Source organism: Hyaena hyaena, unplaced genomic scaffold (assembly GCF_003009895.1).
Source record: "Hyaena hyaena isolate Hyena2069 unplaced genomic scaffold, ASM300989v1 scaffold_769, whole genome shotgun sequence".
NCBI lineage: Eukaryota > Metazoa > Chordata > Mammalia > Carnivora > Hyaenidae > Hyaena > Hyaena hyaena.
In genome coordinates, this window is record NW_024081401.1 from 708560 (window position 1) to 720106 (window position 11547).

At 54.5% G+C, this 11547-nt stretch overlaps 1 protein-coding gene across 2 annotated transcripts in view; it reads right to left on the reverse strand.

Moving 5' to 3' along the window:
- Positions 1-11547, reverse strand: part of TLN1 (talin 1) — a 31759-nt gene that overhangs the window by 15426 nt on the left and 4786 nt on the right. The window contains exons 2-23 of one of the 2 annotated variants that reach the window (XM_039218582.1): positions 9942-10104; positions 9600-9697; positions 9216-9345; positions 8960-9112; positions 8555-8697; positions 8313-8440; positions 7531-7591; positions 6773-6877; positions 6288-6443; positions 5448-5549; positions 5212-5288; positions 4823-5003; positions 4543-4656; positions 4314-4422; positions 3867-4075; positions 3639-3737; positions 3194-3244; positions 2466-2633; positions 2014-2308; positions 1318-1484; positions 367-495; positions 62-178 (exon numbers count right to left, since the gene is read on the reverse strand). In XM_039218582.1, coding sequence (XP_039074513.1) covers positions 62-178; positions 367-495; positions 1318-1484; positions 2014-2308; positions 2466-2633; positions 3194-3244; positions 3639-3737; positions 3867-4075; positions 4314-4422; positions 4543-4656; positions 4823-5003; positions 5212-5288; positions 5448-5549; positions 6288-6443; positions 6773-6877; positions 7531-7591; positions 8313-8440; positions 8555-8697; positions 8960-9112; positions 9216-9345; positions 9600-9697; positions 9942-10071 — 2922 coding nt within the window. In that variant the 5' untranslated portion in view covers positions 10072-10104. The remainder of the gene's footprint in view (positions 1-61; positions 179-366; positions 496-1317; positions 1485-2013; positions 2309-2465; positions 2634-3193; positions 3245-3638; positions 3738-3866; positions 4076-4313; positions 4423-4542; positions 4657-4822; positions 5004-5211; positions 5289-5447; positions 5550-6287; positions 6444-6772; positions 6878-7530; positions 7592-8312; positions 8441-8554; positions 8698-8959; positions 9113-9215; positions 9346-9599; positions 9698-9941; positions 10105-11547) is intronic. The other variant, XM_039218583.1, reaches the window with a different exon arrangement.

Here is an 11547-nt window from a genome sequence, read left to right on the forward strand (position 1 = left end):
CCACCTCCCCACACTGGGGGAAAGTCCCACTCCTCCCACGTCTCCTCACACCAAGTCTCACCTTGCAGCTCTGCACCAGCAGGGGCTGGGGGCCAGCAGAGGCCTTGGGGGTGGAGGCCGCATGCTGGGCTGCCGCAATGGTCTGCGTAGCTGAGGCTGCAGCCTGTTTGGCTGCGTGCTGTGAAGAGAGAGTAGTTAGGACAAGACCCAGGTGCTCCCCTACCCGGTCCCTGGCTCACCCTGGCCCACCCTAGCCACACTATCCCATAAGGAAACAGTGGTGGAAACTCTCTCTGCACATCCCTCCCGGTTTCATTGCTCCCACGGCACCCACACTCTAGCTCCCAGCTTACTTCCCAGCCTCACCTCCAGGCGCTGCACCAGCTTCTTCTTGATGGCATTCTGCGCAGCCGCGTTGGTGGCCATGCGCAGGCCCTCAGCCGCCTCCCGCAGCCGCTGCTGCTGCTCCTCACTGTCAGGGTGGGCGGCTGCTCCCTGAGAGAAGTGGAGAGACAGTCCTCACCCAGCATCCCGGTGTGCCCCCCAATAAGCTCTGCTCTGACCCCTCCAGATTCCAATATTTTCCTAGAGTCCCCACTGAAAGGTAATCACAGCTGAGATGAGCTGCCTCAGGCAGGCAAAGGGGAAGCGTCAGGGGGGCCCTGGATTCCCTTTTGGCCCTTTTCAGGTGGAGCTGTTTCTTCTTTCCCTCTTGGGGGAAGAACCATGTTTCTTTCCCTACCGCCCCCAAAATGCCACTGGCAAATGGGTATGCGTAAGGCTCTTTGGGACAAGGAGGACATAGGTTAGAGCAGGGATTTCAAAAACCAAAGCAGGGGACCTGGTTACTCCTGCAAACCGGAGAGTCCCAGAGCCCAGGGAGTGTGAGAACCTCCGGCTGCTTCCTGACGGTCTTCCGCACCCTGTGTCCCACTGCCTTGTTTGTCTCTGTACTGCTGGCAGCGGACCCACAGGACTGAGTGCTTATGTGTATTCCCAGGACAGACCAAGAAGCAGAAGGATCCAGGAAGCAGAAAGGTGGTGGCAGAAAAGTAGGGAAAAGTAAGGACAGCAGATCTTGGATTCAGAGGAAGAAAAAGGGCACGTCCGTCAGCAAGTACTGTGGCAGTCACGGCAGCTAGACGCCTGGGCCGCCTCCACCTGAAGCCGAGGGTGCATTTACTTCCTGAGTGCTCTTATATTTGTTCTTTATTTCCCTGCTTCTCCCGGGTCTCTCCCATCAGAAAAGGGTGACCACCTGGACCCTTCTACTTCCCTTCAGGCCTCAGTCTGGGAGTTGGCACAGAGGGCTCGTACCTTGGCAGCCTCCACCATCTTGGCTGTGGCATCGGCCAGGATCTTAGCGGCGCTTAACAGCTTGCGAGAATTCTCCAGATCACTCTCCCCCTCAGCATCAGCCTTGATGGCATTGACCAGGTCAGAGGTGGCTTGGGCTAGGATGCGAGCCTGTCGTACCATCTCACCTGAGAAGACAGGGCACTATCAGGTATGGAAGCCAGAGACACTGCAAGGGTGCCAGGAGTGGAGGGAAGGGCTGTGGGCAAGGTAGACAGGGCTCCTGGGGGGCAGTAAAGACACACAAAGGTTCTCAAAGCGATTCCCCTGGAGTTATTGTACTTTGGGTTTAGGATCTTGGAGAGGGACAGATTTCCTGGTGGACTTTTATGGGAGAGAAGACAGTCTCTAATGGGTATTTTTAGTAAATAGTGGGTGGGTAGAATGGAGTGGGGAAGGCTATCTCTTAATGCCACCTTCCAACTTCCAGCTATGTTTGCATGTACTTTTGTATATTCTCCAAACACACCAAAGAAGGCAGAATGAGAATCACATTCCTGCTGTACAGATGAGAAACTGGAAGTTTCAGAGAGATTAAACATATAGTCTACTCTGCTGAGTCCTTAGTGGGGGTGCTGGCAGGTCTGCAAGGGAACATCCAATGGGTTTGGGGAGCCTCAATGGGCTTCTCTGTCTTCCCAGGATTGTTGTCCTTACCAGCGTCACCCATGGAACTGAAGATGTTCTCGGTGACAGTGAGGATGGTGTCAGTGGCCTGGTCATAACGGCCAGCAGGCCCAGCCCCTGTGGCGTGGGCCTTCACGTGCTGTAGCAGCTCATTCAGGGCCTGGGTGACAGCTGTGGCCGCGGCTCCTACCCCCCGCAGCAGCTGCCCATCCTCCGTGGCTGCCTGGGAGGCAGACACACAGCCCTCCACGGCTTTGGCCACCAGGCGTCCGGCCTCCACCAGCTGCTCTTGGCAGACAGGTGAGCTGATTGTAGGTGCTACTACCTGTGGGCAAAGTTGAGTGTCAGAGGTGAAGGCAATGGAAAGGAGTTGCGAGGAGCCCCATGGCCACCGGGAAAGGTAAGAAAGAGGTGAAATGAGAGGCTCCTGTGCGTGGCACCATCGCCCCTCAGCATGGGCGAACACAATCTTTGTGGCTCACCTTGGTGCAGGCTACCAGCTGGGACGTGGACAAGGCACACTGTGTCGCTGCAGCAATGACCTGGGTCTGAAGTCCCGAGTCCTCTGTCCGCTGGGCCACACTCTTGGCCTTGAGGACCAAGGCAGCTGCAGCACTGGCCACGGCCTTGGCTAGTTGCATTAGTACGTCCTATGAGAAAAGCACTGTCAGCATGGCCTGAGATTGAGCTTGGGATCCATGGACCCTTCTCAGAGGCATGAGCGGTTTCATTATTCCCACTGACTCCAATCACAGGAGAGTGTATGCAGAAGCAACCAGAATCTACCCCAAGCCCGTGCCTTGTGCGCCCAGTAGGACAGAACCCCCACCAAGGAACAAACCCACACCGAAAGAAACAGAGCCTACACCAGAGGGAGAAACGCATGAGGCGGATACACTCGGACCGCAGTGGGGAGGGAGGGGCGATGCTGTTACAGTGGGGTGGAGAGAGGGACCCCTTGGGGTCCCTCCCACCCCCAGCTTCTTTCCTCTATTTCTTCTCAATTTGGGTTGGAAGCAGTCACCCTGGAGTACAAGACCCTGTACAACCCTCCCGGATCCCATTTTCCCAAGTCCTGCCTGTGACATGTCTCCCCATCTCCCATCATGTTCTGCTCCCTTGGCCCTGAGGAGGCTGGGGAGAGGTGCAGAGCGAGTGTATGCGGCTCAGAGAGAACAAAGCTGGGAAGGCCCAGGCCAGAGGCCATTACCGTGGGGGGATCAGGGGGAGATCGAACCCCAGCCCCTCTGGGTGCACATATCTGCGTGGGAAATCCAGGATGACAAGTCAGCTGAGGCAACTGGCACGGGGTGGGGAAGGGGGGCTAGAGGAACAGTGTCCTCAGGGAGGCACGGAGGCAACTTCAAGATGTCAAGTTGGGACAAGGGCTATAAATGGGGAAGATGAGGAGAAGGTGGCAGGTGGCTACAAAACATCATCAGCCAAGGGTGACCTGGTAGATTCAGTTTGGATTCAGGGGTTCTGAATTCTCATGCCCTAAAAGGGGAATGGAGGTTCCCAGTGTCATTCCCTGCAAACAGACGTTCAGGTTGGCACTGAGAAGTCACTTTGTCGTAACGGGACTAGGAGCTGGATTCAGGGTGAGAAGTTACCTCCAAGAAGCTTCCGTTCTAGAGGCTGGGTAAGTCACTAACCTGGAAGTGGGGGTCAGTATCGCTTTCCCCAATTTGCTGCAACAGCTCCCCACTGGCCTGGCCCACGTTCCCAGCTGCTTGCAGCAGGTTCTGACGGGGCTGTGGAGAGTGGACACCAGTCAGAAGCTGCCCAATCCCTGCCCACAGGTCCCACACTTCCATCCCGCAACCTGGACTGCCCCCTTGTCCGTTGGGGTCTCCTCCCCAGCGCCAGCCGCAGCCCCTTACCTCAGCGCTGGCGGGCTGGGCACTGCGCAGCAGCTCCGACACCGCCCCCGCGAGGCCCTTCGCAGCCTGCAGCAGGGGCCGGCCACTGCCCCCTTCGTCTTCCAGCAGTGCGGCCAGCAGCTTCACGCCGCGGGACATCTCCGTCAGGTTGGAGGAGATTGTGGTGACTGCACAGCCCACTGCCGTGTAGTCTGTCTCCGCAGGGTCCCCTGAGGGAGGAGGAGGAAGAGGAGCATGTGTGAGGTGAGTAGGCCAGGTGACAGGCTGGAGAGGCACAGTCACAGGTGTTAAGTCACCAACGTGTGCCAAGAGAGAGAGAAAGACACAGTCTCTTCCCCAAGTTGAGGGGCGATCCCCTCCACCCCGGAGCCAGTCACACTTGCGCTTGCACGTGCTCCTCCTCCCCCACCCCCACCACACACAGATAGAACTTGGCCTCCAGCCTACCTGCTGTCAGGTTCACCACGGAGGCGGTACCGGCTGTGATGGCATCTACCTGGGAGTGGATCTCGTGCTTTGATTCATCCATCTTGTTCTTACGCCAGGCCTTAGAGGCCTGAGAGGGAGAGGGGCAAAGCTCATGTCATGACCTGCTCTGGTTTGGTTGACCCCGATCCTGTTCCTAGGACTCCCAGCCTCAGCGCCGCTGGCCTCTGCTCCGTCGTCCCATACTCACCGCATCCTGGCCCAGAGGGGGCAGGGTGTCAAAGTCATCCAGAGTGGCCTGGGCGGCTTGCACAGCCTGCATGCTGGAGTTAATAGTCCCAGTGAGTGCCTGCTGGGCTGACGTCTACAAGACAAGGGCAGGAGAAACAGAGAGTGCTTAGAGGCAAGAGCAGATGCGCTAGGACAGGACTACAAATAAGGACGTGGGAAAAGACTGCCTAACGCCAGCTGGGCCCCGCTGATGTGGGGGGAAAGGCCTGGCGCCGTGGCGTCGGCAGCAGCACGCTTACCAAAGGGGGCATGTGTCCTCGGTGCATCTGGCCACTGGTGATCTGTTGCTGGGCAGGCGGCATGCTGCCCACCTGGAAGTTCTCAGGACCAGACGCTCCGGAGCGCATGATGGCAGGCAGGGCCACAGAGCCGTGCTCCACTTTCCCCACTCGGTTATACTGCTGCTGCAGGACTGTCGACCTAGAGAGGGACACGTGGGGAATGTGGTCTCACCCCCTTCCCACCCCGCTCTACTACCTTTACAGGTCCTGTGGTCTGAGGGGTGCGTGATAGCCTGTGACCAGTTAAGGAACCATCTTAGGGAGCCCCCACCCCTCAAGAGTCGATGGAGTCAGGCCCTGCCTTTCCCTGCCCCTAGGGGATGGGATCAGCCCAGAAACCTTCGTACTTTTTGGGGGACACTGAGTCCTCTAGCATAGTAGACTCCTCGTCTCCTTCCAGCCCAAAGTGATCCTTGCTTTTTTTCTGTGAGAAGGAAAAAGGAATAAGAATTAAAGAAGAGAGAGGCAGGGAAAAAACAGCCTCTTCTTTCCCTACTCAGCCTTCTTCCAGAACCTGGGTCCCCATTTCTAAAGGACCAGCTTGGGTAGACAGTCAGGGAAGATGAGAAGGGGGGGCAGGTACCTTCTTAAGGATGATATCAATGTAGCCGGCGATGAGCTGTGCGATCTGCTCCCCTTCCGTTGTCTGTACTGAGTAGTAGCCATCTTGGTAGTCCCCGAAATCCTAGGGTGACAAGGTGGAGGCTCGGTGGGAGAGCCTGCATCTACCCAGGATGGAAAAGGGTAGGCCGGGAGCCCCGAGGCCGAGCTGGTGAGGGTGTCTACCCTGCCAACAGCCCTCTAGAGAGAAGCCTGCCCTTCTGTAATTTCCCATTTCTTTACTTTCATCCCTGGAGGGCAACATTTTATTTCTGAGGAGCAGTCTCTATGTTACATAGTTTCACAATGCAGGCCTTTGCTTTTCTCTCACCCTGATAATAAGCTGTGAAGACACAAGCATTTATCATCAAATGACCATAGTGGAAGGTTAGCACTAGTATCCAAAATGGAAAAATAGCCTTTATTAAATTCTTGTCCCCTCAGTAGGGCACTTCACTGAGGCGGTATCACTTTCTAATCCCTAATATCAAAGTATAAAGCCAGGGGAAAAACTATTGTATAGTTGCTGCTAAAAGAGGGAAGGCTTCTTTTTCTATCACCTTCATCTTCCCTCTCCCCAAGTCTCCTGTGAGCTCAGCTTGCTGGCTATCGTTTAGTTCTGTGGGCTGTAAAGATTGTCTCATTTAAGCACAACTCACTCTCCAGGAAAGCTTCTCCTCCTCTCTGACTTCCAGGGTCCTGTAAAGTCCTCCTTTTTTTTGGAGTCACATTCAGTGCACTATCCCAAGGGAGGGGAGAGACCTCTCAGCTGCCCCCCTCTGGAAATTCCAAAGCCCTTTCCCTCCTGGGCACCCGGACTCACCAGGGTGAAGCTCTTAGGAGAGGCAGCCCAGCGTTTGATGTTGGTGAGGCTCCATTCCTGAATCACCTCCTTGGTCTTCTCGTCCACTCGCATCACACACTCCTTAGTGATGCCCAGAAGCCTGGGCACCAGCTTGTTCTTTCCTTTCATCTTTTCCTGTGAGGCAGAGATTGTTGTTGGTATTACTGCCAGAGGTTGAACGAGAGGTGAGTGAGCAGCAGGTCAGATCTAGACCACAAGGGGGTGCTGAGGAGGGCGGGAGGGCTGAACTGGGTGTCTATGGATGGACCCAGGACAAGCTCCACTAGGGAGAACGCAGAGTCGGAAGGAAGTGGTGGCAGAGGGCTGACAACAGGGCAAATTTTTACAAGGCCAGAGAAAGGTAGAGAGAATGGGACTCAAAGGGATGATGGGAAATGTAACCAAGGGCAGAGCCTGACTTTGAGAGGAAATAGGGAGGACAGTGAGAAGGGGCTGTAACCCACCTTAACCAGAAAAAAGGAGACGCCATAGGTCTTGAGGGACCGGGCTAGCTTCACGTAGCGCACCTTGGCCTCGATCTCACTCATCTGCCCACAGTTCTTGTGTGCCTTGGGTAGGAAATGGGGAAATGTTTAGCAAAATGTGGGAGGATAGTGTCACAGACAAGGAATTGCGACGTTAACTATGATGGGAGCGTACGTAGGGGGCACAGGAAAGGTTAGGGGTGCAGGGTATGAGAAATGAGAGGGTGACGGGATGAGGGCTGACCAAGGATATGCAGAAGCGACAATTCAAGGAATGTAGTTAAAGAATTTGCAGACGTTCTGGAGACATGAACAGATAGAAAGTAGAGGTCAGACAGAAGCCTTTTTGGGCTGAATGTTCAAGAGGTGGGGATAACACTTTACTTTTGTACAAAGATACGCTTTTCATAGTAACTTCAGGCATACTATCTCATTTGATTCTCCTATCAATCCTACCCAGGGCAGGTACTGTCATCCCATGTTAGAGGCAAAGGAAAAAACAACTAAGAATATTGAATTGAATTCCACAGCAAATGCAGTGATGGAGCTGAGATGAAAAGCCCAGGTCTTCCGCTTTCTTGGCACAGGAGAGGTGGGAGAACAGCTTGGCAGGTGGAAGCGGGGTGGGAGGAGACAAGGAAGGGGCCGGGGCGGGGGGGGGGGGGTCCATTCGGTCAGTAGGATTAAGCAGCAAAGCCCCCGGGGCATCCCAAACACTTTCCCCTGCCCCCATTCACCTGGAAGATCTTACGCTCTCCCTTCTGCTTCACATACTCCTTGGGCAGGAAGTCCTTCAGGCTACACCAGAAAAGGGAGGGTCAGCATGTAGTGGACAGCATCGGGGGTATGTGGGCCATGGATTGTGGGCCTAGGGACGTGAGGAAATGTCTAGGACAGTGTTATCTTTGGGGAGAAGGAAGCTCAAGGGAAAGAGTCTGGATTGTCTATGAAATCCAGGTGGCTTAGCATTAGCTCGGGAGTGCAGCCTGCGTCTCTCCCTACAGGGAAAGGGACGAGGGAACCTGAGTTGCAGGCCCAGTCCCCGAGGGAAAGAGGGTCTAGAGCACTACTGCAGGGAACCAAGAGCAGAAGGGGCTCGGTAGAAGGATGACCATGCATGTAGGAAGTTAAGCAAGCGGTGCTGAACTCTCTACGCTCTGAGAACTCTAAGTGGATGAGGCCTGCGAAGCTTTCTAAGTCTAATGTTCCCTATGAGGAAAAATGTACTGTTTCCTGCTGGCTACTAAGTAAAATTCTTCAGAGAATCTCAAAAAGCTACATGCTTGCCTGGGAGGTATGGGGCAGAGGCAAAGATTCTAGGCTACCTTCACGATCCACAGGGGGCCAGTGAGGAAACAAATGGTCGATGGCAGCGAAACAGGTACCCGTGTGGGTCAAACACCCTGGTACTTCAGAAGAGGAAATAGAGAGAGAAGGCCTGGGATGGGGGCAGGGCTGTTGGGGTCACAATGGCAGGGAGTCCTGGGTCCTGACAGGGTGTGGGATATGCGTCACTCACTCGAGGAAGCCAGCCTTGTGCTTCTGCTCATTGTGGGGCCCAAACTGGATCTGGCATTGGAAGCCAGCAAACTCACAGGCCTTGTCGAAGGAGACAGGGTGGGAGCCATTGAGGATGTCATCTCGTGCCTGGAGAGCACAAGAAAAGGAGGTAAATGTTGTGTGTGGGTGCAGGGATAACCCTCGTGGCGCTTCTGCTCCTCCCCCCAGTCCTCCCTCCCCCCAGGTGAATCCTCTCCACACCTGCACATAAAGAAGGTTCAGCTGCACGGGGTCCCGGGAGTCCACATTCTGATCGGAGTAGAAGAACTTCCTCCGCAGCAGAAGCGTCTCGTGCTCCTCCACTCCCTGTTCCCTCAGTGTGCGGCCATGGTCCAGCCAGTTCACTGGGACACAGAGAGTCCCCTCAATGCCCAGCCCCCAGGGCGCCTGTGCTGCCTGGCCTCTAGCTTTCTGTTTGTTTGTTCTTCATCTCCTACCTTCTCTCACGGATAAGTTCCATGAGTGTAGAACCTTATTACTGATGTAGCCTGTGTCTTAAAACAGTGTCTGAGAGAAGCAGGTATTCAGTAACTAACGGATGAACAGCTGCCCCCTGTCCCCCTGCCCATTTTCCAGTGCCCTCTTTTTTTTTTTATTTCTGCTCACACTCATCATCTGTGTGCAACTTCTGCTTTAGTTTCTCCATCTTCTTTTCATCTCGCAGCAGTGTCTTGTCCTTTCGTAAGGTCCCTGTCACCTCCTCCTTTTTCTCTTCCATCAGCTCTCGAACCAGTGAGTATTCATCATGGTTGGTGATGCCTGGGAGAGGGCGAGGGATTGGTAGCATCCCAGGCAGCGCACCCATTTTCTGGTGGAGTGGAGCCTCCTTCCCCGAGCCCTCAGCCCCACCGGGACCTCTTACCGATGCGGGCACAGATGGTCATAAGCATGTCAGTGACAGTCTTAGAGTCATCCACCATGATAGTCTTCACAGTTCCATCGAGCATACGGATTTTCAGGGGCCTCTGCTTCTTCCTGTATTCCATGGTGTCCTGTTGGGCCGGGAATAGGATGTAGGAGCCTACTTTAAGCTAGAGGTATTACTTCCTTTTTCCATAGCCAGAGGGGAGGAAAGTAGATTACTCAAGGTAAGACTACAGTGGCTCATTCAAAAACAGGATACTTTGATTGCCTGTGATAGTCTGGAGCGGGTCAGAGGCAATGGAAGTGGGTGCTGAAAATAGGAGGTGGAGTGGGGGAAGTCGATGGAGAGGCTGTTGATGGTCCTTGATGAAGTGATACTCACCCCATTTCGGAGCATATAATAATCCAAAGCTTTCCCAGCCTCCAGCCATATGCCTTTTTTGGGGTCGTCATCTGACAGAAACAGCCCAAAGTCGCTGGCTAAAAGAGAAGATGGATCACCTCAGACCTACGAGGACCCCAGTGTGGCTGAATGGCTGCATTGTTGCCCCTTAACTGTTTTCCCGGGGACTGTGGGCCAAAGGGGAGAGAGGGAACCACGGAGCATAGGCCTGAGGGATGAGTAGCCTTGAGGGACAAGGGGGTCATCCCTTAAAGCCAAGAGCCTGGGAACAAGAAGGGACTGAAGACTCCCACCCTAGCCACCGGGGTAACTCAGACTCACGAGGGCCAGCCAGGGCCTCTGGGATACGCTCACGAATGATGCGACAGGCATCGTATACCATGGTAGACGGCTCAAACTGCATCGTCTTCACCACATTCCCGATGCTGATCTTCAGCGAAAGTGCAACCATGGTGGCGGCTTCTCCTCTCCAGCATGCCTACACCTGGCCCGTGGTATCAGGGCATTAGAGCACACCCTCGTAGGAGGAGAGGCGGTCCCTCAGATGGAGCCCCAGGGAGCGTGATTTTGAAAGGGACTTAACCAAAGCAGACGGTAATGTGGTTGTTTTTGTTTCATTTCAGAATTTTAAAGCGTAAAAGATTATTTATACCAAAAGAACCAATCCTAACCATCTAGGATAAGTGAAGGAGAGTCGGTCTGCAAGGTGCAACAGTAGGTCTGAAATGCAGTGTTCCCTGAGGACCCTGCCCCATCCCTACCACTAGAATCCGTGCCTCCCTTCTTTCTACCAAGTGTCTCTCTCCTGCCCCTTATCCCGACTCCCTTCCCAGCCCTGCCTCTGTCTTGTTTTCATCTTTTCTTGGTTCAGTCTTTTTTCTCTCCGTCTCCCACTATGTCTTGCTAGCTTTTTCCTGTCTGGGATTTTCAGAGCTCTGCCTTGACTCATCATGTGACCTCCCCTCTGACAGCTTCAGCCTCCTCTGCAAAATGAGGATGTTACATGAGAGAATTCCCAAGAGCTCCTAAAGCCTGAAAACACGGACTCGAGCTAGCCCGGCCAGGAGACCAAACACCGGGCAGATCAAGCTACCCAGGCCTGCTTTTGTCCCAGTTTTCCTCTAACCTCACACAGCGGGGGCCCTCCCCAGGAGCCAGGCCCCGTGGTTGGCTCCCCTGGTAGTCAAGATAGAATTATGATTCTTTAATCCAGAGGGATCTCAGAAGTTACCTAGTGAACTCCCCAGTTTTGCAGAATGGAGATCAGACCACGGTGGGGCAGGTGGGGTAGTTTCAAGGGAAGTCAAAGAGCCCAGTCCCTCTAACTCCGTCCTTGCTTCAAGTCACCAAGTTAAGACCCAGTCCTCACTACAGCTCCTCTCATGCTCGCTTCAGTAAGTGCTCCTCACACTCTGCCCTCTGTCTCACTGCCTCCCTTGATGGTATTTTCGGTACAGCTGGTGATATCAGCGCCTTGCTGACACCCCTGCTCCCCGGCACCTCCTCTCAGCAGGCTGGAGGAACCCCTGCAGGTGGCACCCAGAGCACAAGAGGACCGGTCTGCCTGGCAGCTAATGATGTGACCCAGTTTGGTACGGGGATTGGTTCCTCTCAACTACGAATGGGCAAGTCAGCTGCCGATCCACCCCCCCACCCCCACCCCAGGCAAACTGCTGGCCCCAGGTGGGGAAAAGCAGAGCTGGGGGGAAGACTGGAAGCAGAGGTGGGGGTGCTGGGATACAGAAGCCAGTTGAGAACCAGGAAAAGCTGGGAAGAGAGAGGTATTTGGAGAGCAAAGAGGCTGGGAAGGATGAGGTGAAGGGGACTGAAAATCTAGGTAGAAACAGGAAAGAGGCGGTTGTGGAAAAGATGTGGATCAGGGGATCTGACAGACCACTGCTGACCTTATAAACAGTCCAGAGTCTCA